This window comes from Ctenocephalides felis, unplaced genomic scaffold, assembly GCF_003426905.1.
Source record: "Ctenocephalides felis isolate EL2017-DRISC unplaced genomic scaffold, ASM342690v1 CF-g0.4_SCAFFOLD_03571, whole genome shotgun sequence".
NCBI lineage: Eukaryota > Metazoa > Arthropoda > Insecta > Siphonaptera > Pulicidae > Ctenocephalides > Ctenocephalides felis.
The window spans coordinates 22,267,068-22,293,383 of NW_020539725.1; the positions used below are offsets into that span (position 1 = coordinate 22,267,068).

Genomic DNA, 26,316 nt, shown 5'->3' on the forward strand with positions numbered 1-26,316 from the left:
ATGCAACGTTGAGCTGAAATTTATTATTGATCGTAACAATCATAAAAAATTAAGAAAAATTTTTCAAAAAAAAAAAGCTTTCAAAGTCAACCTTGAGCTTTTGTAAAACTGTGGCCACTTTTCGGTTTTATATTTGCCCATTATACAGGGTGTCATAAAACGAAACGTCAAGCTGAAACGGGGTTATAGTATTGATTTTAACTATCATTAAAAAATTAGAAAACAAATTAATTCCATATATGTTGAAAATCGTGAGCTTTTAAATGGAACCTGGAGCTTTGGTAAATTTTCCGGCTTAACATTCGACCATTACACAGGATGTCCTAAAACGCAACGTGAAGTCAAAACGTGGTGATAGTTTTGATCATAACTATCATAAGAATTTCATATAAAAATTGTTTTATATAGTTTGAAACTGATGAGCTTTTAAAGGCAACTTAGAACTATGATAAAACTGTAAGCATTTTTCGGTTTTACATTTGGCTAATATACAGGATGTCAAACTGAAACGGGGTTGTAGTATTGATTGTAACTATCATTAAAAAATTAGATAACAAAAAACAAGTCAATTTCATATATATTGAAAATCATGAGCTTTTGAATGAAACCTGGAGCTTTGATAAATTTTTCGGCTTAACATTCGACCTGGGCTCGTCCGTAGGTAAGCGGTTAAGAGCTACGGGACTTGTTTCAGAGGTCCCGGGTTCAATACCCACTTCGAGCAGCCTGTTGTCAAGCAACAGTGACAACGATTTTCACTTGGAAATATAAATAGCAATATGTTTCCAAGTGAAAATAGCCCTCACCTGGCATTGTTGCACAATACTTGCCCTATTACAGAGATTGTAATAAAAAATTTATCATACAGAGATGTGACAACTGTTTGGATTGCCATCTGTAATAAAACAAACGTAGTTTGTAAGATATTAATCACAACAGCTCATAGAACCCATAAGTTCTGATCGCTGTTCAAATATAATTATAATAAACATTCGACCAATACACATGATGTCCTAAAACGCAACGTGAAGTCAAAACGTGGTGATAGTTTTGATCATAACTATCTAAGAATTTCATATAAAAAATGTTTTATATTTATTTTTTCGGTTTTACATTTGGCTATTTTACAGGGTGTCTTGGAACGCAATGATAAGCTGAAACGTAGTGACAGTATTGATCGTAACTATTATAAAAAATAGGATAAAAATATTCCATATAGTTTAAAAATTATGACCTTGACAGCTAGGGCTTTGGAACAACCGTGGACATTGTTTGGTTTTATATTTGCCTATGATTAGTGATAGTATTGGTCGTAACTTTCATAAAAAAATTATAAAACAAATAATTTTCATATTGCTGAGAATCATGAGCGTACAGCTTTGGTGAAACTATGGCAAATTTTTGGTTATTATGCTTAATTTTTATTATTTCGTTCATTTAAGTTCTAGATCCAAAATTATAAGTAACGTTTTTAGAACCGCAGATAATAATATTGATACAATTCCTCTAAGTTTTCTAGAATTCAGTCTACTCGTTGAACTATGGATTTAATTATTTAAAATTGGTCTATATTAAAAGCATTTCTTTAAAATAAGATGTACTAAGGTGTGTTGGCAACTTCCGTCAAAAGTGTGCTCATTTAATCAGGATTGTATAATGACAAAATACTTGATAGCTTTATAATTTAAAAAAAAATCGAGAAAAAAGAAATAAAAGCTGAAATTTGCAAATGCATTTCTTTACATATAGGAAATTAGCTTCAAATTAAGATATTTCTAAAGATAAAAAGTGCTATGTATAAACTATTTTAATTGTATTATTGCAAGATCTTGATTATTAACTTTCAAGGAGTAGTTTATGTTTTTCTCAAAAATCCTTTGCTGCTTTTGTGTACGCTCAAGTCTTTCTGAATTGTTTGATACCTGAATTGTTTAAAGTGTATGTGCAATATGTGTGCAAGCATTTGACATTAATTGATGTGTGCAAATATTTGACTTTATGAAACTTTTCTCAAAAACGGCAGAACCAATTTCAAGAATTTTAAAAATATTTGATGATACCCAAAAATTCCAGGATTTGGTTCTGAGAGACGATTGGCCTAGTCGTTTTCCTACTTACAGTTTCAGAAAAGTGCAAAATTTTTTGTTCAAGTTTTCGCCTAAAATCCTAAATCGAACTTGAAATAGAATCCTGTTCCAAAAACAACACTTGGCAACAATCGTGCTGACTAGCTCTTGTAATTTTTTTCTCATTTATTTTTCTGTAATTATTATTATATTTGTAATTAATTTTTCTTTCTTTTATTTCATTTTTTGTGAAATTTAGTATGATTATGGTGAAATTTAGTATAATGGTCAAAAAACTTTTTAGAATATCATAGTCCTACGAAGGGTTGATTAATTAGGAAAATCTAGACGAATAAACATATTTCATATTTAGAAAATTATATCATCATAATTCTAAAAGTTATCATATAATTTCTTTTGCAACTTGCCATAAGGTAAAATGCCACTTGCATAAAAATTTATTATGTTATTACATCAATTTATTGTGCAAATTTATCTTATATCACTTCAATCCAATTTGTCTTTGTTCTCATAATGAAAATTATGTACAACACGTTGAAAACATTTTCAATAATTAGCAATAGTGCATTAATACAATATTATTAATTTTATTTGAAGGTGGTTCTGTGGATAAAATGATAGTCAGAGAATGGCTTCACGCAAATCACAAAAGACTGGTAAAAGTCAGATTTGGACCAGAAGCTGCTTTGCACACTGTGGATCGAAAAGGAGAAAAATTAAGAACAGTCAGCTTTAAAAATGTTGATTCGGTCACGATTGAAGAATCACAGGTATTTGGTCAAGTGTTTCAAATGATGATGTTTTTCTTATATTTGATTTTTAATAAATGACTGTTTTAGGATAACTACCACAACAAGAAGCCGCTTTTACTAATGCGAATCCCAAGGGACCACGATTTAGTATTAGAATTGGACTCTCTAGGATCTAGGAGAAAATTTGTTTCAAAACTAGAAAGCTTTCTTCTCTCACATAAGAAGCATTTAATATGTATTCAGGTAAGAGAAAAAAAATTTCTATCGATATATCAGGAATATATTAGTATATTTGATGTGTATTGTATAAATAAATTTGACAAGTATTTGAATGAAAAATTTTGTTACCCTAATATTTAGCGAACGCGTAAAAACTGTAGATGTTTTATAAAAAATATTTTTCAGATATATTTTAGATGCCTAACATAAATTATATCAAATCAGATTTTTCATGAATCACCACTTTTATATCTGATAATCAGAATAATTTTAATTGATTTGATTTTAATTAATAACATTCCCAGTGACTCAACATTTAATTTGTTTATCCTCATTAAAAAGTTTTATTTATTTTGATTAACATGTTGCTGTTCCAGCATCTAGTGATAATTATAATTTTATATAACATATTTAATTATTGGATACATATCCTATGGCGATGCGAATAATTAGTATGTACTAATTATGCTTGGAAAATGTCTGATTTGTCGGTTTAGCTTTTTACCCAGAATTAATTGCAATTACCATTTAGAAAAATTGTCAGTGTCAGCGGAATTACAAAATATTTTGAGCTTAATTAAAAACTTTCTGTAATTAAATTTTACATTAATTAAAAGTAAAAAATGTTTATATATTTTGCTGCTTTCATTCATTATTTTGTCATATATAAATATATATATATATATATATATATATTTATATATGTATGTATGTATGTATGTATGTATTAACAAAGTCTAGTAATCGGGCATAACATCAATAAAAACATGAATTTCTTTCAAAAATTGATTTTAGATCTATGCGTTTCGGCTATAATCCTAGACTTCATTCAGTGGAAACTAAAAATAAAATTAGAAACTAAAACAATTGAATTGAAGTGAAAAGAAGAAATAAAATAGTAAATAGTACTTACACTTAGTTAATCTTAGTGTTAAATTGGAAAATTTTAATAATCCATGATATCAGGATATGGTCATGCACTACACTATGTATTATAAACATTAAACTTGTAATTACACAATATTTTCACAAATTACTAATTTAAAAAATCACAATTGGATAGTGTGTTGTTCGTAGACTGGTTGAAGATGTAATGGAGAAAGGACTTTCTAAAAAATATTTTTTACCAAGATTCTATACATGTGTGGAACGAATTGCGAATCCTTTCGCGTCGTTTTTATTGTTTTGTGATAAATTTGGAAATACTATCTAAATAAAAGAGATTTGTGTCGCACAGTGTGTTAAGTTCATTCCGTTTATTTATTATTATATTGCTGTAATTAGTTAAAAAAGAGATCCTTCTTTGTTTGAATAAATTTTGTTCAAAGTGCAGTACAATCGGGTTATAAAAGTTCATATTGTTTTTTAAAGTATAAATATGCTCTGCTATCATAGTTTTAAATTGTCTTGGATTTTTTGAATTGTTTTTAAATTAAACACAATTCAAAAAAATTCAAGACAATTTAAAACTATGATAGCAGACCATATCATAGTTTTCGGCTAGGATTATAGCCGAAACGTATGGATTTGAAATAATTTTTTAAAGAAATTCATGTTTTTTATTGATGTTGTGCCCGATTACTAGACTTTGTTAATACATATGTCAACATCAAATTCAGAATTATACAATATATATATATATATATATATATATATATATACTAGATGACCCGACAGACGTTGTCCTGTACCCACCTCTACGTTTTTTTAATACCCTATACTAATATTTATACCGTTCAGTTAAAAATAATCATTATTGTTTTTCGAGTTACTATTTACACCAATATATGAGTGATGTTAAATGTAGTACTGTTTCTAATTAAATGATTATTCTCAATTCCCACAGTTAACACTTTAATTATCCCTTTAACAAATATTAAAATATGTTTAATAAAATTATATATTAAAAATTATACACTGCGATTTATAGAACAAATTTATTTCTAATAACTCAATTTATTTTATTGAATTTAAAGGTTATACAATATTTTTAGACATGCCTGTAGATGTGGATGTTTAAATGAATGATTTTTTGTTTATTCACGGCTAAAACATTGATTTTCTAAATTTATCACCATGTATTTATTGTCATAGCATAGATACACGTGTTGAAAATTGAAATCTTTTAAAAAGTATAACAAATTCAGAAAAAATTAATATATAGCATGCGGTCAAGGTACAATATCACCTTGGATTTTTCTACCCAAAATAATTGCTTCAATAATGTTGCCTACAATTTTTATAATTTCGTACCATATTTTAACTGGCTTTTAGTATTTTAAGATCTAAATTGCATTTTTCACACTAATAATTCAATATACATTATTACTTGAGTTCATATTTGAAGTAAATTAATTTGTCAAATTTTGTTCACATGTGCTCTATTCAACCTACTATCAACAAATTTATTGCAGTAAATGGAGAGGAAAAAAGCGTATGCCCAGCTAATCTTAATCTAAAGTTCAGAAGTGAAAACAATTTGCATTTCGTCACCACCCCCCGCATTAATTGGATTATAATTTTTTTAATTCTGATTTTATCATAACTTGTAATATACTATTTTAAAGGTGATTAAATAAGCTACAACTTTCTCTATCATAAATTTTACCGTAACTTCTCTTATTTTGAAACGGCGAAGGGTTAAAGGGCTCGAAAGACACTCCGGTTGGATAGCCGCGCACTCTTTAAACAATTAGAACTCTATCAATATTTGTGTAACAAAAAATAATAAAAAGCAATAATTAGTCTGAAAAATACCTTGAATTTTCATATATATACTTTTATACGTATTCTTTCGGAGATATTATAGTGAGAAATTGTTTTTTTTTAATGGATTTTTTTATGAAATCATGAGTTTTTTGAAAATCTAGATGGAAAACGATTATTTTTAATTTTGGTGGAAATGGCACTCATAAACTATTTGATTTAAATGAAAAAAAAACATTGTATGCATCTTTTAATTGCATGATAGCTCACTCATTTTACACACAAAGAAATACTTTCTTTTAAAGCTTATTTGGAGAACTATAAAAACCCATTTTCATAATTAACTTAATATTGTTCCTAGGACACTGTAAGATAGCGATTTATTAGGATTTTTATTGATATAATTTTATTTTTATTGATAAAAAACGCAAAAAAGAAACAAATTTTCAGTAGCCAACTTGAAAAGTATGTGCTTTTTTGAAAAACATTATTAAACATTTTTCTCTTATAATTAGCTCTTTTATCCACACCCAACGTTATTACACCACTGAAAAGAAAGGGCATCCGCCCGGGTAGTGCAAAGGAGTCTAAATTGTTTTCACTATTGAACTTGAGAGTAAGATGAGCCTAATTCCAAAATTTCAAACGAATTGGAAAACAGTAAAAAAAAGTTCAGACCCAAAGCGCTTCATTGAGTAAATATTCCGTTCAAAATGCCAACCATATGAATTTTTGACACAATGTAACTTCTAAATAATTTTTTGAATAAGTAATTTTTTTTGTATTGTGACTTAGTATAGTGAGGCAAAACGACTGCAAATTGAATATTTTTGAGCGCAATCACTTATGGCTCGCCCCCATTGACGAATTCGTACGGCAAATCAGTTCGCAAAGTGCGCAGACAACATTAGTGCAAGCAAAAGCAATCCACGCGGACGTTGAGAACACGATTCGCCGTGCGCGTCGGTCGCATGCGCAGACTGTCAAACGCATGTTATATTATTTGCATCTTATATTAATTTAATTTTTGGCACATCTCAGCTGCTTTTCGGCAATAATAATGTAGACATTACATTTTCCTTATTTATAATCATGAATTTATTATATTTTAATATTGCCTTAGCCTATAAGTGAATAGAAATGTTTGGCCAATGACAGTTGTCATTTGTTTTTAATGTCAAACCATGCCTTATATTTTAAAGGTTAAACAATGATAAGCGGTTTTTTGTATTTTTTTTCATTTATTTCTACAATCTAAGTATATTTCTATGAATCAAAACATTCTAGAAAATTTCCCGAACAAACTTCAGGAAGATTCATGAAAATCCGAATTATAGTTTAGGAGGACTAATGAAACTTACATTGTTACAGAAGAATTTTATATATAAGATATAATAAGTTTACGAAAAAAATATGTTTACGTATCTCAGGAATAGATTTTTGATCGGGTATGTCGAGCTCAATCCTGCCTGACGTACCGACTGAATACCGACTAAATTCCTCGCTTTTTTCTTGCCTCTTGTCGCCAATTGCCATTAGTCATTACATCGTGGATGCTATGATTATCTCTTCTATGTTATAACTTTTTCCTAATAAGTGCCATTTGTTCTTTTTCTATCTATGTAACGCAAGTCTAGGAGGTCTTTCCTAGCATATTTGTCTACGTTTGCCTCAGATGTCACCATTACTTCGACATTATTATTTGCAGTAATTCTCATTCTTAATACCACTCTTTCACTTAAAAGTGTTCATTTGTCTCAAGGGCTCAACCCTAACGTATAAAATCCATTGGCCTATTATAACATAAATAACCTCATTTTTATTTAAGTTCATTTATTACCATGCATTCCACTTATATTCCCTAAATCTAATTCTCTCTTAAATTCGCCAATTTTACTTATGTCCTCTAACTTTAACTCAATTAATAATGAAATAGATATTCACAACACTTCACCTAATCAAATAATCTCCATCTGCACAAGTTAACCTTTATATTTTGTTTTCAAATATCTCATTATTTTATCTTATTTTGTTTATAAATAATATTATTACATTCTGCATTATATGTAATGTTATTTTAAGAATTTTATGTTACTAACTATATATTGTAATTTTGTATATATTTTAATTGTTATTCATTATGTAAAATAATTGTATTTTTGTGTCCTCTTGGAGAAATCTGTGGGCTATGTATTTAAATAAATAAATAAATAAATAAATAAATATTTAATTTTCTTCCTTCTAGCAAATGCGCGACATGATACTTGCCAAAGCCGAAACCAGAGAAAGGCGTCAGAAGAAACTCGAGCACTTCTTCCGCGAGGCGTACGCTCTCACCTTCGGTCTTCGTCCTGGTGAGAGACGACGCAGGTCGGACGATGCTGGTGGCAGCGGAGCAGATGGAGAAGTCGTCACCGTGATGAGGACTTCACTATCTAAGGGAGAATTCGCCAGCGCCTTGGGCATGAAATCGGATGCCGTTTTTGTTAGAAAAATGTTTAATATTGTTGATAAAGATGGAGATGGCAGGATTTCGTTCCAGGTTAGTAATTGATTTATTTATATAAGGATTCAAGATATCCTTTATTATTATAAAAAGCAAAAGAATTCATAGACTTTGACGATATTGGAGAAAAATTAACAATTAACATGTTTTTGTTCGCCGATTTGTATTATTTCTCACCTTTTATATAAAAATTATTGAATCAAATATTTGCAAACTGGAAAAGAATAAAAATTGAGTATCTTTATAGACATTCTATATTAATTATTTTGCTTATTACTGTTCGAGTTTTAAATGTTCAATTTAAGCCACAAATTACTTATGATCTTTTTGACATCCAATATTTGTTTTATAGCGTTAACTTATTATGTCCATAATAAACTTAAATACAATTATTCAGAAAATATAGGTAAGATATTCATACTAAATTACTCAACACTTCCGCAAAATATACCTATTATATAACTACTATGCTTAGATGAAATATATTGAAAATTAATAAAAATTAACACAATTTATTTTTTCCTTTTAATTACTTACTAATCTACATTGAATAAAATAATACGAATATTATCTCATTCCAAAAACTGCATTCCTTCTGACTATATAAAATTTTTCACTTAATAACTTTTTTTTTAAAATAATTGTTACTTTGTTAGGAAAAGTACCTGCTGCTCATTTCAAAAACCGTATGTCTTCTGTTTTCAAGAAATAAGTTTTTTTTCGAAATATATTTTGCTCTATTAGAATAAGTACTTAGAGCTTTTACAGAAAATCCACACCTAGCAAATCAATCTTTATGTGAATGAGAAATTGCATTATGCCAGGGTTCACCAAATAAGTTTTTTTCGGTACTAACTAAAATTAATTCTATCTTTGCAGATTTTCGATACAAAATAGTTTCGTTATAAAACGATTTCAATAGACTTCAAGAGGAAATTTACATATATTTAAATTTACATATATTTCTACATATTAATAAATTATTGATTTAAAATACAATTTTTGCTAATATGCTATTATATATAATATAATTAAAGTAGAGTTAACAAATAAATTATATCGCCTATGGTAAGAATACTCAATTATCTAGTTTGCAAATATTTGATCCATTAATTTTTATGTAGAATTATACATAAATTCAACGTTTATCGATAGTGTTTTAGTATTATCTTTTAATTATAATATCCTGTATTTAAATTTTTATTATACAAATTAGGTTTATTTTTATTTTTGAGACTTATTGATTACCTGGTAGTGTTAGAAGTAACATATCAAAATTATCTTTTTCATGTTTTTAAAGGAGCAGTAATATCCTGGTTTTAAATTTTATTATACAAATTAGGCTTAGCTTTCATTCATATTTATTTCTGAAACTTGTTGATTACCTGGTAGTGTTGAAAATAACATATCAGAATTATCTTCTTCCTGTCTTTAAAGGAGCAGTAATATCCTGTTATTAAATTTTATCATTAAAGTTAGGTTTAGTTTTCATTTGTTTTCTGAAACTTATTGATTACCTGGTAGTGTTGGAAGTGACATATCAGAATTATCTTCTTGTTTTTGAAGGAGCAGTAATATCTTGTTTTTAAAATTTAATATAAAAATTAGGTTGAACTTTCATTTTTTTCTGAAACTTGTTGATTACCTGGTAGTGCTCAAAATAACACATCAGAATTATCTTCTTCATCACTTAATTACAGTCGATCTGTGCAAGTAGAATGTATTAGTACTTTTAAATTAATGTGAAATGATAATTAATATAAGAAGAGTTTTTTGCCCATGGCAAAATTAGAAAAGTTTAAAAATTGATGTTTCACTAAAATGAGTCAATTTTTAAAATCTCTGTCATTGGTCAGGTGATTTTATATTTTTGAAGTAATTTTCTTAATTCTGCAGATTTACTTGTTGTCCCTTTGAGGACAGGTATAAAAAAAATTTCATATAATCAAAAAAGATAAGTTCTTTACTCAAAATTCTTAGTTATCATCAGAAAAAAAAAACTGGGTTAAATTAATCTGTGATCATTTTAGATCCGAACGGTTTATTTATGTACATACTAATGCTATTCTTAACTTTGTTTGCAGGAGTTCTTAGACACAGTTGTTCTGTTCTCACGCGGCAAAACCGAGGATAAACTCCGAATAATATTCGACATGTGCGATAATGACCGCAACGGAGTTATCGACAAAGGAGAACTTTCCGAGATGCTGCGATCTCTGGTGGAAATTGCTCGGACGACCAGTCTATCAGATGATCAAGTTACTGAGCTCATAGATGGAATGTTCCAGGTACTTTATCATTTTATTTTATTTTATTTAAAACGCTTTTAAGAGCACAGTTCACGTTACATGGATCCTGTTATAACCATAAAACGAGTTTGCTATGAAAGGGCGAAATGATCTATAAAAAGCTTTATTCGATATTATATATGTTCGTTTGAAATGAAAGGAGCAGACATTTTAGACAGATTTAGGAGTGAGATAAAGCTTTTTATACATTTTTATATTTGCATTATTTGCCAGTTTTATAGAACGTCGGAAGCGAATAAAATTCTGGCAATGGTCACGCATATTCTTTTATAATTAAATGGTAAACCAGTGATGCATGGCATTGTGCCTTAAGGCAAATTACTGGAACTTCCCGTACCAAAAATTAAAATTTTTAAAAATGATTTATTTTTTAGAACTTTGAAAAAAATAGATATTTGAGAAATTTAATTTTTTTTTAAAAAAATTGATCTTTTAGATATTTTTTAAACTAATCAGCACGATCCCTCATCAATAAGGATCAAATGTTTTTTGAATCATCCAAATTGGTTGATCCGTGTTTTCAAAATCAACAAAAAATTATATCCGCATATACAAACACAAAAAATGCACACACGCACACATACATCAATTTTTTCTAAGATATGCCAAATTGTTCAGAAACCTTTGAAATGTAAAAATATATGAAAATTACGGAAAGTTAATAAATAAACAATTTAAAATTTTAGAAAAATATTTTTTTATAAAATTGGCCCAAATTTATAAAGATTTTTCAAAAGACATTATTATTTGTTAGATATACGTTATAGTTGTTTATATAAACTTACATTATTTGTTCAAGCTTCCAAAATTTTAATTTTCGATTTTTTGCGATTACTATAACTTACCCTACGGAAAGTTAATAAATAAACAATTTAAAATTTTAAAAATAATATTTTTTTTATAAAGTTGGCCCAAAATTATAAAGATTTTTCGAAAGACATTATCTATTATTTGTTAGATATACGTTGTAGTTGTTTACATTATTTGTTGAAGCTTTCTATGTGATGATTTTACAATCAACATTGTAAAATAATTTTTTGAAATATATTAAATTTATGTTTAGAATGTATTTTAACTCTTGATTTTATGAAAACATATTACAAAATTACCAAAAGTTTTTGCTTTGTTTGTGATTATCCCAAATATTTTTTCATAAATCGGTCAGATTTTATTCTATATTTCGAGAATAAATTTAGTAAAGCATTTCAAAGTATGCCCTAAATTATTTTTTACATACATTATCTATTATTTGTTAGATAAACCTACATTCTCTTTTTGAGCTTTTTATGATCCTTGTACAATCAAAATTGAAATATATTGAGTTTGGGTTTAGAAAGTATTTTATACGCTTGATTATATGAAAACAAATTTCAGAGCCGACAAAGTTTTGCTCCGTTTGTGATTATCTCTAATAATTTTATATAAATTAATTACATTTTATTAAATTTTTCGTGAATAAATTGAGTAAAGCATCTTAAAGTAACACTGTTTGTTTTATAATAGTATTATTTTAGTATGACGTTCAAAATGCAACTGATATAACTAAAGATATTAAAGTTTACTAAGTTTATTTTTTAATAACAGATTATAGAGTTTATATATTATATATTATATTTTATATAAGAAAAGTTCAAAAGTTCTTTATAAGCATATATTATATGCTATACCATGTGAGCCAGTTTCAAACTTATTATAGTAATTATTATGAAATTTATTTATATTTTAGAATTTAATGCAGCAAAAATCAAAAAAGAATATCTTGTTATTATAACGAAAAAATTATCAGTATAGTTATTTACTATCACCATTTTTAGAAGCACTTTCTTATCTGTTAATATTGCTTTTTAGTTTTTGTCGTTCTTAGTGGCGTTATTTAATAACATCATAAAATTTAATAGATTTAGAAGATGTTAACACTAGAGCGCATCAATTATTTTTCACTTTTTAATCGAATTTAATTTATCACTCGCGTTTATGAAGTTATTACAATTTTTTGTAAAATTGCATCAATATGTCGAACTCTATACAATATTAATTCTAAAATAATAAGTAATTTGAATGTCTCCTTTTACTCATTCAGTATTTTTTTAAATCATCAAGTTTGTTAAATCTATCTGAAGGTAGTTCAATTCATAAACTTGTTTTGAAGTTCATAGATCGTATATATTTTACGTTCAGTTCAATCAGAAGATCATCTTATTCAGACGTGTTATTCTTATTACAGTAGGTGTTAAACTTCAAGCATAACTTCAAAGAGACTATTATATAATTATTATCTAATTACTATAATATTTAATCATCAGCATTTCAAAAAAGTAATCATTAACAATAAGAATTTTATATACAGAAGTAACAAAAATAAATTGTAACAAAAAAAAATTTATACAGGAAACATTAAAGGTCAATGTGAACAACGACAGTTATGTATAAAAATCATTTGTATTTTTTATAATTTACATAATTTGTACATATTTCAAGAAGTTTTAAATTTTGTAAAATAATTGAATTTTAAAGAAAAAATCCAATAATATCATTATTCAATGTTTTAAATTCAAATATCGAAAGAAAAACAAGTTTCACAGTAAACTCTATGCTTCAAACAAATCAAATATATATCTTGCATTTGTTTGTAAAACTAAAAATTCCAGAAAGCTTTATGGTTCAAACAACATTATTCCTTTGTCATTAATAATCTGATACTAATGCATTATATTTTCAGGATGCTGGCTTAGAGCACAAAGATTCCCTAACATACGTCGACTTCAAGCAAATGATGAAAGAATATAAAGGTGATTTCGTTGCAATTGGATTAGATTGCAAAGGTGCCAAACAGAATTTCCTGGACACTTCCACGAATGTTGCTCGTATGACCAGTTTCCATATTGAGCCAGCCATGGAAAAGAGGAGGCCTTATCTTCTACGACAGTGGGATTGCCTTACCACTTTGTTGGAGGAGAACAGACAGAATATTTTCTATTTGTTCATATTCTACGTGATAACGATAGCTCTATTTGTCGAACGTTTTATTCGTGAGTAGGAAATTGTCACGCTATCATATTATTTATTATTGATCTTTCCATTTTATTGACAGACGATATTAAAAGTAAATGAAATGTGTCGACGTAACCTTGGTCATGATTTCAATTACATACTGAATATTCTGTTCAGTAATCAAAGTTCCTGCATGAGCTCTTTGTAAATTTTAGTAGGAATTTAGCCACTTATTATATTCTATAACATTTCAATTCAAGTTTCTATTCATCGTATGTTTATATACTTTTTATATATCTATTTTAACATACCTAGAGCCTATTTTATTCAATTTTCTGCATATTGATTTTCACATACTTTTTTCAATTTTATTCATGAATAATAATTAATATTCTATCCAATTCAATATTCAAACAAGTATGCTAGTTTACTTTATCGATTTTTTATACATATAGTGCCATGATTTGAACTCGGTACTTTTTTCTGTGAGTTTTTTTTTTCTTCTATTGCGCACGATATATTGTTTATTCATAAAAAAGTCTCTCAAATTCCTGATTCAAATCCTCAGAATTCTTTTGGTGAATGGAAAAGCAACAAACTAGAAATCAAAATATTAAAGTTAAATATAAGTACAGTACAAAATACTTTCATTTTTACTAGTAATGCTATTGAACACTTATTTTGATGATTTTAAATATGATATTTAAATAAAACAATTCGAAGCTTTCGAATTTATTGCTCAACCATATTATAAAATGTGTAATCAATATAATGCGATTTATTGGGAATATCTACAAAACTGTAATATTTTGCATTTTGCTGATAATTAAATTTATCCACTTGTTTTTATTAAATTGTACTAATATAATATTATTTGTACAGATACTTTTGAACTACGCAATTCATATTTTATATTATAACCACGGAATGAAGAGAACGCATCAATTATTTTTCACTTTTTAATCGAATTTAATTTATCACTCGCGCTTATGAATTTATTTCATGAAATAGTTATTTGATTAATTGCTTGTTTATATTTATGGCTGGATTATATATAACATGATTTTGTCCTTCCATGGTAAACACAGATCTACAAAATGATAAAGTTGTTTGTATTGGATGTGCAATATATATTTTCCAATGAACTTTTTAATGCTGAATACGTATTTAATGCCAAAATTGGGGGTAAAAATGCAAAAAACGAATAAAAATAAGAAATAGACATAAACTTTCCAATCTGGTAATTTTATTGCATATATAATTCCTCAAATGACCTGTGAAACGGATTTCTGCAACGCATTTTTCATCTTTATTGAGTTTCTTTTTGTAGAATGCAACAGTAATCTGCAAACAAATTCATTCTCTATTACCTCTGGATAATCGGCAAACATATTTACAGTTTATGAAAATATATTTGAAGATTATTGTTGGATTTTACAAAAAGAGACCCAATAAAGATAAAAGGAAACATTGCAGATATATTTTCCAGGTTATTTAATATGAAAAGGGCCAAGAAACGACAGAAATTTTAAAATTTAAATCATCATGCACAAAAGTTACTAGATCGGAGATTTTGTCACTGATTTTTTATTTTGCTCCGTTTTTGCAGTTTAACGCCTAATTATGACTTTAGTTTTGTGTTTTGCGTTGAATCGTATATTGGAAAACATATGTTTCTGTACCCAATGTAATTAAATATCTGGAAACAATTGGATAGGAAGGAGACTAACATAAACATAAAATTAAGAAGCGCCGGCAGCTCAAACTGGCACGTAGGCAACTTAATTGGTTAAAGGCCTGGAATAACAAGTTTCATTAGAAAATAAACTCCTAATATACAAGACAATTATTAAACTAATATGGTCCTACGGTCTACAACTATGAGGTGCGGCTAGTAAATCAAATATAGCAATTCTACAGCTGTTCAAATGATATATACTAAAATAGATATTGGCCATGAGACAAAGATTTTACTTTTAACATTATTATATTTTTGGCGACTTGAGATACAAATCATTTAATACATAGAACAAAGTGTACATTATTTACGATTTAATATAATAAAATTTATTATTCCAGACTACTCCTTTATGGCCGAGCACACCGATTTACGGCACATAATGGGCGTCGGTATCGCCATAACCCGAGGCTCCGCGGCGTCTCTATCATTTTGCTACTCTCTGCTACTTCTCACGATGTCCAGGAATCTGATAACGAAACTGAAACAATTCGCGGTTCAGCAGTACATTCCATTGGATTCACACGTGCAATTCCATAAAATAGCTGCCTGCACAGCTCTGTTCTTCTCGCTTTTGCACACCGTTGGGCATATTGTTAATTTCTACCACGTGTCCACTCAACCCGTCGAACATTTAAAATGTATGACCAGAGAAGTGCACTTCACGTCGGATTATAAGCCAGACATTTCGTTTTGGATGTTTCAAACAATCACCGGTAAGTGGGATAAATGATAATACATTATATGTATTGCTTGACATTGTGTTTTGATTTTAATCCTGAAGCATTTGCATGAAGTGTTGTAAGTAGTTTATTGTTCTGCATTGTTTACTGTTAGATCATTATTCTCAATTTGACATCTGTATTTAGCATTTTTGCATGAAGTTTTGTACTGAATTTTTTTCTCAAATGTAGTATCTGTATTCAGAATTTGAAACCTGAAAATGCTGAAAAATATCGAGCATGCGTGTTACTATTTTATGCAGATATATATTATTAAAAAATATTTGACATAAACTAAATTTTATAAATTCTAAATTTGTTTTCTATAATGTAAGTTATAAAAAATAGGGCGGGGCACAAAGGTCCAAATTAGCTTTGAGCAATCATATTGTAAAAATCAAACCAATTATATCACAACAAATAACACATCGAACAAACAACGACTATGTTGCAGTAAAACTCCAAGCTAAGTCATCATTGTATTAATGTATTTTTTGCGATTTTTCAAAAAAAATTCACCTGGTCTGTTTCAACCCATAGGCGGGGTAAAATAAGGCAAACAGATTCAATGTCTTTTTTAATTTTAGAAGAATTTGAGGAAATAGTATACCTACATCATTCAAACAATGCAAAATATAAATTTCATAGGTTATTCTTTGCACTGTATATAACCTTGATCTGGTATTTTGCCAGAAAGAATCATTAGCATAGTTGGAATAACTATTTAAATTAACTTATTTCTTGTAAAACTGCTTTTATTAATTTGATTTACTTTTTTACTCAAGATTTTTATTGTTTACATCTTTTCCAGGGTAAAGGTTTGGTTTGTTCTTTTTAACCCGCCTACATATAACCTTTTATAGAGGTTATATAAAAAACTATAACTCAAAATCAACAACACATCTTATAAAACAATTAAATAACGTATACCTAAAACTATATTAAGCTCACGTAAAATCAACAACAGTGCTCACAACCAAAAAAATAACGACAAAAAAAATACTTTTGTTATGGAGTTTCAAACATTGCCGTTTATCCCCTGATTGCGATATCGTAAGAATCAAGGTCATGGTTTGTTATACATTTTTTGCCCTCTACTTTCAAATATTGTCGTTATAAATCTCTTAACTTTACTCTTTGGAGATATCGTTGATTGGCCTTTTTACCCGTGGACCTTTAAGCCCCACTTCAAAACGCCAATTCTCGATGAAATATTTATGCTGTGTTGAATAATCATAATCATATCAACTTATATATATATATATATATATATATATATATATATTTTTATTTATTTATTATAATGGCATCTGATCTGAATCATATTGCCACCTTATATAATTATATCATATTAAGTGCAATTAAATTGTTGCATTTATGATAACACATGTGAAGTTGAACTAATGTTATAATTGACTTTTGTGCCATTTAGAGGTTAGATTTTAGAAGTTATTATTATGTAAAATACTCGATCGACTATCAAAGACATAGCTTTTTACCAGTTGTCACGAACTCTTACCTAAAATTATTAAACAAAAAAGATCAGTTACAAAACATAACTATTTTATCCAGAGAATTTGCACCTTTTTAGTTGATAGATACACAATGTCGGGTCGGGATGAAATTTTCACCCAATTACTTTGGTTATTTCTGGTTACATTTATATAAGTTATTACATTACTGTAATTTTGTGAAAGTGTAAACATCTCAAAAGATCCAGTTAAAATATATTGTATTTTAACGTGCACTTCAAAACTCCTCTGCAGATCTATAGACACTCGCTTGAGCACCATCACGTTCACATTACAAATTGCACGCTGTGCGAAAACATAAAATTTAATGACTAACACTAAAATGAAAACTGTGTTGCTTTTGTTACAATGTGGTAATAAAATGGTTTCATAGCTAACGTTTGTTAAATTTATATATTTTTATAAAAACGTAATATTTTGATTGTAGTCGTAAAATTTATGTGATTTTATCAAAAGTTTTTCTTCTATTCTCTAAAATCAAATCAAAATTGTACTAGAGTAAGGCGGGGTTCGAAAGTCCACCGGTAAAAAGCTCTACTACCAATATCTCAAACAAATAGAGTTAGGAATTTTTTAATAGCAATATTTGCAAGTAAAGAATAAAAAGTGTATCAAGTAGTCGCCTTAAATCGAGCAACGTCGCAATCAATACATAAACGACCGCAGTTGGTTGTGAGCACTGTTGTTTAGTTTACGATACCTTAATATAATATACTATTTAAATTTACGTTATTTCAATGCTTTGTAAGATGTATTGTTTTTTTTTTTAAGTTAGATTTAACAGGTTTATTTATATAATCTCAATAAAAGCTTACATGTGATTGGAGCAAAAGGGGACAACTGTACCTAAAATAGTAAATAAGAAAATAAATTAAGTTTAAAAAGCAATTTTAAAAGAGATAAATTAAATCAATCGTTATTCCAATTCTACTGATGAGAGTATTTGTGCCGTAATACCAGATCAAGGTTATATACACAGTTATCTTTGTAAAAAATATGCCCATGAAAAGAACAAAATAAAAGTTTGGATCTGTATAGTACTGTTGAATATTCTGCAATAATCACTTTGATTGTCGTTGTTACGTAGAAAATTAGAAATGGCAATATATTTTATATTTTGAGTGCTAATGGAATTCTAACATCAAAATGTCAATAAAATTAATACCATATGAGTAGGAGTATTTGAAAAGATTAAACAATAAGTTTTCAAGCAATTTTCTTGTCGTTAATTTTTTAGGTTAAAAAGGAAGTTCAGTCTACATTAAAACTTGTCAATCTTAAAATCACTGTCAATACCTATTGTTATTCTAAATTTTTTACCCGTTTTTTTGGATAGGTGTAAAAGTAATAAAAATTATAGTAAATTATAGTACATATAATAATTTTTTTATATTAAATTAGCTATTTACATAATTAAGGAAGACCCTAAAATTTATTAATAATAAGTTTAATGGGCTCACTCGTGGGTAAGTAGTTAGAACGACTTGACATGAATCAAAGAATCTGGGTTCGATACCGCTTAGAGAAACCTGATGTCAAGCAGTAGTGATACTTGTTTTCAATTGGAAATATAGAAAACACTATGTTTCCAAGTAAAAATAGCCCTCATCTGGCATTGTTGCATAAATAAAATAGTCGCCTTTTTACAGAAGTTGTGATAATATATTTTATCATACTAACATGAAGCAAGCGTTTGGGTTGCCACATGTAAAACCGACGTAGTATTCTTTAAGTTCTGATTGATGTTCCAAGAAAAAAGATTATTAAATATGTTTTATATAAAAGTGTCAAACATGTTCAAAGACTGAAACAAAATTTAAATTCGATAATCACCCAGCTTCTTGAGACACCAATTTCAAGAATACTGAAGAAGAAGCTGCCCAATGATAATATAGAAGACCTTTAACTCTACCATATATTTGCATATATGAACAGTATTGGAGAATTCACTTATTGGAATGATTCTCCAACTATGGATATGATATTTATCATAATGATTTATATGTGTATTTCAAAGTGTGTGTATGTGTGTGAGTGAATGTTATAAGCCAAATAGCTATTGAAAATAAAATATGAACAAACTTTTATAAGTTATTATAAATAAAAATATTTGTTTCCAGGTGTAACCGGTGTTATGCTCTTCATAACAATGTGCATAATATTCGTGTTTGCTCATCCAACAATCAGGAAGAAGGCTTACAGTTACTTCTGGAGAGCTCACAGCCTCTACGTGTTGCTCTACGCTCTCTGCTTAGTCCACGGTTTAGCTAGACTGACCGGCGCGCCGAGGTTCTGGTTATTCTTCATCGGTCCAGGAATTATTTATGCCCTGGATAAAGTGAGTTACTAGCCTTTACTTAAAAGCGGTAATAACCTAATAAATCTTACGTGCTTTTTTGTCTTACTCGATCGTTTGAAAGACCTGAGATCACTGCAGCTTTCATAGCTTTCTAGGTTATTACCTTTCAACATTTAGATATGTTAACGTTACGTCTTAACATTAGTATTAAATTTTCTGCATCAATCAATATAATGATCAATATGATTTACACACCTCTTTCTTTTTTAAAAGTGCAATATATATATATGAGTTATATTATGAATACTACATGTTTCTCTATCTTAATCGTTCCTTAATCGAGACCAGAGATAGTTGTTTTCATTTTAGGTATTAATAGTGTGTAATATTATTTTTGAATTTTTTATAACAATGGTAATAATATGATGTTTAATTCAGTGTTTGTTTTTTATTTAATTTTTAATTTTATTTTCAATATCAATCAGAATACATGACAATTCTTTAAGCTATTTGGCTTATGTCATTCACTCGCACACATACACACACACTTTCAAACACACATATAAATTAATCTGATTACACACATTGTTAGTTAGAGAATCACCTCAAAAAGTGATTCTACTATTCTGTTCATATAAAGTTGTGGTAGTTCTAAGGGTTCTCCATATTAACTTTGGGCAGCTTCTTCTTCAGTCTTCTTGAAGTTGGTGTCTCAAAAAGCTGAGTGACTATAGAGTTTGTATGATGATCTAGTTTATGAAAATGTTTGACACTGTTGATTTGTATATTTCTGGTTATAAATTCAATATGAAGATCGTCGTGTAAGATTTTATTGCTAACAAACCACGGAGCATCAGTAATCTGTCTTATTATTTTCGATTGGGCACGTTGCATTAACACTATGTTGGATTTGATCGCACAGCCCCACAATTCTATGCCGTAAGTCCATATTGGTTTTATTACAACCTTGTAAATTAGAAGTTTATTGACAAATGATAGAATTGACTTGCGCCCCAGTAGCCAGTATAGTTCAGCGGTACGATATAGTATTTATAGTATTTAATTTTGCCCGAATTGGTCCTTCCACGTCAGCATGCGATCTAAATGCATACCTGCGATTTTATAGAAGATCTTGATATTATCAATATGAATCGAGAATTAATTTTGTAATTAATGTTATGTTGTTTTCTGATGACAAGATTAATTTGGTATATTTTAAACTCATTTGAGCGATCATTATAAAATAGTTTATAAAAACTGTGTTCTATCGAAAAAATAATTTAATCATTTCTATTAGTACCTTCATAATTAGTAAATTTTATTAGTATCATAGTCAGCTTAAGTATACATATTATTACAAATTGCATTAAACCAAACTTTATATTATCTGTTCCTTATTGATGAGTGCATATTATGGATGATATCTCACAATTACTTCTTTTAAGAATTTTAATTAACATAATATAAAAACTATAAGGTTCCGATTTGATAGATTTTGATAAGGCCAAACAGAAATATGATTTTTTTTTTAGATTCATTGTACAGTCATATAGATGATAAAACAATTTTGTAAATAAATTTATGAAACTAAAGAGTCGATAAAATATCCATCTTCAGAGCAAAGTCTGCGTATTTGTCGAAAGATGTTAAGTTGTTATTGACTACATAATGTATGCACCTATAATAATAATTGATAAAAATTATTGGACAAAAGTTGGTATAGCACATTATTATCTTTTTGTAGATTAAGTTATAATCATCGCAAAAATAATCGAAAATATCGTTTCTGAACATTTTGGCATACCGTAGAAAAGCTGGATGTACATGTATGTGTATAAAGTATATATGTTTGTATTTTTGGATATAATTTTTTGTCCACAATTTCGGCCACGATCAACCGGTTTGAACGGTTCAAAAAATATTGTTGCACCAGTGCATTATTTTGTATTGTTAGTGGAATTTTAATCCAAAGACTTCTGATCTCAATGGCCACTGCGGTATCAAAAGCCTAATTGCAACAATGTACAAATATCTTTATATTCTTATAATTTTCCAATATTTAATTGCAAAGATTATATTATATATTACATGCTCATGTTTTATTTATTTCTCTTCCCAAATAGATAGTAACGCTTCGTACCAAATATATGGCTCTGGATGTGATTGAAACTGAGCTGTTGCCATCGGACGTGATCAGGATAAAATTCTATCGTCCGCCAAATTTGAAATATCTTTCCGGTCAATGGGTTCGCGTTGCCTGCACCGCTTTTCGAAGTAACGAATTCCATTCGTTTACTTTGACGAGTGCTCCACATGAAAATTTCCTGTCTTGTCATATAAAAGCTCAAGGTAAGATAGAAGATCTAGGTCATATCGATAATCTGAATTTATACTTCTTTCTACATTTCGTTGTTATTCATATTAATAACAATAAATAGTAGTCTGCCCGAAGGCAGGTCTATGGTGTGAGAGCATCACAAAATTATTTCCTTTCCGTTTGTTTATTCATTCCATTACCATTTAATCATTATACTTTCCAAATTTATGCTTCCATGCTTCCTGGTTCTGAGCTTCGACTTTCAGTTCCAGACATTTTCTTTTCTCTATTCATATTATCGTTATATCATTTTATGCAGTTGATTTAATCATCATTATTATTATTTTTTGTAAATTTTAAAATCATGTAACCATATAGTTATGAATATAATTGATCTTTGAAATAAATGAAAAAAGCTCAATTGCAGAATGAAAACTGGAGCCAAGAAAGAATATAATTCTTATAAGTATTATTATCTTTTAGGTCCTTGGACTTGGAAGCTAAGAAATTACTTCGATCCGTGCAACTTCAACCCTGAAGATCAGCCTAAATTAAGAATAGAAGGTCCATTCGGAGGTGGTAATCAGGATTGGTACAAATTTGAAGTCGCAGTAATGGTTGGAGGAGGTATTGGAGTTACTCCATATGCTTCCATTCTAAATGATCTGGTATTTGGAACCTCTACTAATCGCTACTCGGGAGTTGCTTGCAAAAAGGTTTAATACTATTTGAAATTTAGATTTAATACTTATTATAGTTTATTAAATTTTATTTATATATGCATAATTTGTGGAGGTCTATATTTTTTGACTATGTTATCTTTATATATATACGGATTCGCATATTATTATTGACTTCGCGTAGGGCAAGTTATAGTAATCGAAAAAAATCTAAAATGAAATTTTTTTTATATCTTTACGTTTCAAAAACTTCTGAACATTTTGGTATACCTTAGAAAATTAGACATATGCACATCAAATTATCAGATATTTTATAGAGATTTCAACAATAAGTATAAATTTTGTTTACATTCCTATGGGTTCCGTATCAATGTTTATCGGTTACACGGCGACGCGGCGCTTAAGCGTTTCGTTATTTCGTCTCTATGCAGTTAAAGCTGTGCGATTGCTTTGAAAAAGAGTTCAGAATTTCCAAAATATTTCAAAATAAATTTCTCTTCAAAAAGTCTTTTTTTTTCAAAAAAAAGTAAATTTTTGTCAAAAATTTATAGTTTCAGTTTTCACAAGTTTTAGGTACGGGAAGTTTCAGCAATTTGCCTTAAGGCACAATGCCATGAGCCCCAATGTTTATCCATTTAATTCGCAATGCTGGTAATTTGTCTACATTGGAATATTACGAACAAATATTTCATCTATTTTCTTATCTATTCTTAAATTTAATAAGAAGAAATCATATTTTTCTTCAAATTCAAGTCAAAGTTATAAATATTATTGACAAAAATGAGGATTACTAGTTCTATCTCTAAACCAATATCTCATATAATAAATTTCCAGAATTTGCTCAAACGTTTACAGACTTTGTATATTCCTTTGAGCCTTCGATATTAAATGTTGCCTAGGAAAAATGGCTTTTATAAATATTCATAATATTTAACAATGATTATTTTTGATTATTTAACAATGAATTCAACATACTTACAAATAATAATTACAAAAAGTATAATTAAGTAAACTAGAGTAAATATATAAACGATTGAACATTTAATTTTAAATTTTAACTTATAAAACTGTATTGAATTCTTAATGTTTGTCAAAACGTGTTAGAGCTTCCAATTGGTCAGAAATGGTATTTTTACCATGGGAGTTTTTTAAATCAACCCGAATCTATTCTATTGATGCGATCAAATAGAATGTCAAATAGAATTTGCAATGTGTTTAGTGATTGTACTTTGGGTGTTTCCTATACAATTTCAGATAAAAGCTTACGAATTTTCAATGCTTGTTTATCTCAGTTCCTCATATATACTTTGAAGTGATCGAACTTTTTCAATGTGATTTATTTTCTTTACAGGTGTATTTCCTATGGATTTGCCCGTCGCATAAGCATTTCGAATGGTTTATCGATGTGCTTAGGGACGTCGAGAAAAAAGACGTAACAAACGTGCTCGAAATCCATATATTTATCACCCAATTCTTTCACAAATTCGATTTGAGAACTACTATGCTGGTAAGAATAATAATATAATTGAATAAAAAAAACAAATATAATTCGAATTTGTTACTATTTCAAGTGTATTTAATATTACAGTATATTTGTGAAAATCATTTCCAAAGACTATCGAAGATGTCGATGTTTACGGGGTTGAAAGCTGTGAATCATTTTGGAAGACCAGATATGTCTTCGTTTTTGAAATTTGTTCAAAAGAAACATAGTTATGTAAGTATCAATTTATCATGCTTCTAAATAATCCATAATGAATCAAGAGTAGGAAAGTAAATTTGTTTCGAGATAAGTGGTAACTACCTATAAAAAGATAGAGTTATTGATGGTAAGCATTTTAGCAAGAACAATTCAAACAAATTAAAATATATTGAATAGTTTATGCTCCCACAAATTTATTTATATATATATATATATATATATATATATATATACATTAGGGAGGTCTTTAATACGAACATTTTCGATTTTTTTTTGCTTCTAAGAGCTCAAGTGCTTCCAAATTTAAAAAATAAATTTTAATAGTTTTAGCTTTTAATTTTAACATTTAGATAGACCGCACTTTAATTAAAATTTTATATATATATTATTAACATATGCCATTAAGTAAATTCTTGCGCCATCAAGTGCAAGCTAATTGAAGTGAAAAAAATATAAAGAGTAAAAGGTACTTACAATTAATTAATCTTAGTGTTAAATTAGAAAATTCTAATAATCCATGATATCGGGATATGGCAATGCACTACACTATGTAATATAAACATTAAACTTGTAATTAAACAATATTTCACAAAATACTAACTTAAAATAATCACAAATATATAGTGTGTAATATATGTGTTGCTCGTTAGTTGAAGTCATAATGGAAAAAAAAAATTTTTTTTTAATATTTTCACCAAGATTCTACATATGTCATGTGTGGAACGAACTGCGAATCCCTTGCGCGACATTTTTATTGTTTTTGCAGAAATTTGGGAATGCTATCTAAATAAAAGAGATTTGAGTCGCATTGCGTGTCGAGTTCATTTGGCTTATTTATTGTTCTATTGTTATAAATAATTAAAACAGATCCTTCTTTTATTCTTTGTTTAAATAAATTTTGTTCCAATTGTAGTACAGTCGGGCTAAAAAAGTCTGTTGTGTTTTAAAGTATTAGTGTGGTCCGCAAGCATAGTTTTGAATTGTTTGCAATTTTTTAAATTATTTTTGTGTTGTTGTAAACATTTAATTAAGTTCTGGCTCGTTTAACGTGCAGCAGAGGGATGCCCATTTTTACTTGAAAATATAAATCAGAAAATGTTACCAATTGAAAATAGCCCTTTTTGTGCATGGAAATATCTCACACTCTTCTAAGACAGTATACTACTCATTATTATTATTATTATTATCATAACATGATTCATGGTCCTGTTCCAAGTTTATGATCATCACCAAAGTGACCAAATGTTTGCACTTATTTTGTAGTCTGGCATATGGCCATATTATATTTATTTTAAAAAAAATCATGCTTTTTGTTTACTAACTGATGCTAGTTATAATAAATGATACTATACTACATTTTTTATTTAAAGGTTAGCAAAATAGGAGTATTTAGTTGCGGTCCTCGACCTTTAACTAAGAGTGTTATGTCTGCTTGCGAAGAAGTCAACAAGGGAAGAAAGCTGCCATACTTCATCCATCATTTCGAAAACTTTGGATGAAGTAATTAATCAAAAATAGTATTAATTTTGCGTGACTGTGTTCCCCGTTTATGCGTATTGTATTATTATCTTTTAGCTTTTATTTATATTAAAATATTCTTAGATATTTTTAGATAATTTTAGTTAGTTTAGGTAATTTCATTGTAAAAAATCTATTGTATAATATTGTTCTCTTAAGTATTTTTTACTATGAATTATTGTTTTAGTCAATTCTTTTATTAAATTTGTTATGAAATTTCAAGTCATTCGTAAGTTGT

At 28.3% G+C, this 26,316-nt stretch overlaps 1 protein-coding gene across 1 annotated transcript in view; it reads left to right on the forward strand.

Moving 5' to 3' along the window:
- The window catches only part of LOC113386970 (dual oxidase-like), a 186,136-nt gene extending 160,077 nt beyond the window's left edge, over nucleotides 1-26,059 (forward strand). Inside the window, 12 exon segments of the mRNA XM_026624728.1 lie at nucleotides 2,685-2,857; nucleotides 2,927-3,082; nucleotides 8,010-8,306; nucleotides 10,355-10,558; nucleotides 13,299-13,608; nucleotides 15,650-16,024; nucleotides 19,683-19,900; nucleotides 21,985-22,210; nucleotides 22,662-22,894; nucleotides 24,210-24,365; nucleotides 24,447-24,575; nucleotides 25,931-26,059. Coding sequence (XP_026480513.1) covers nucleotides 2,685-2,857; nucleotides 2,927-3,082; nucleotides 8,010-8,306; nucleotides 10,355-10,558; nucleotides 13,299-13,608; nucleotides 15,650-16,024; nucleotides 19,683-19,900; nucleotides 21,985-22,210; nucleotides 22,662-22,894; nucleotides 24,210-24,365; nucleotides 24,447-24,575; nucleotides 25,931-26,059 — 2,606 coding nt within the window.
- Nucleotides 26,060-26,316: the final 257 nt, after the last annotated feature.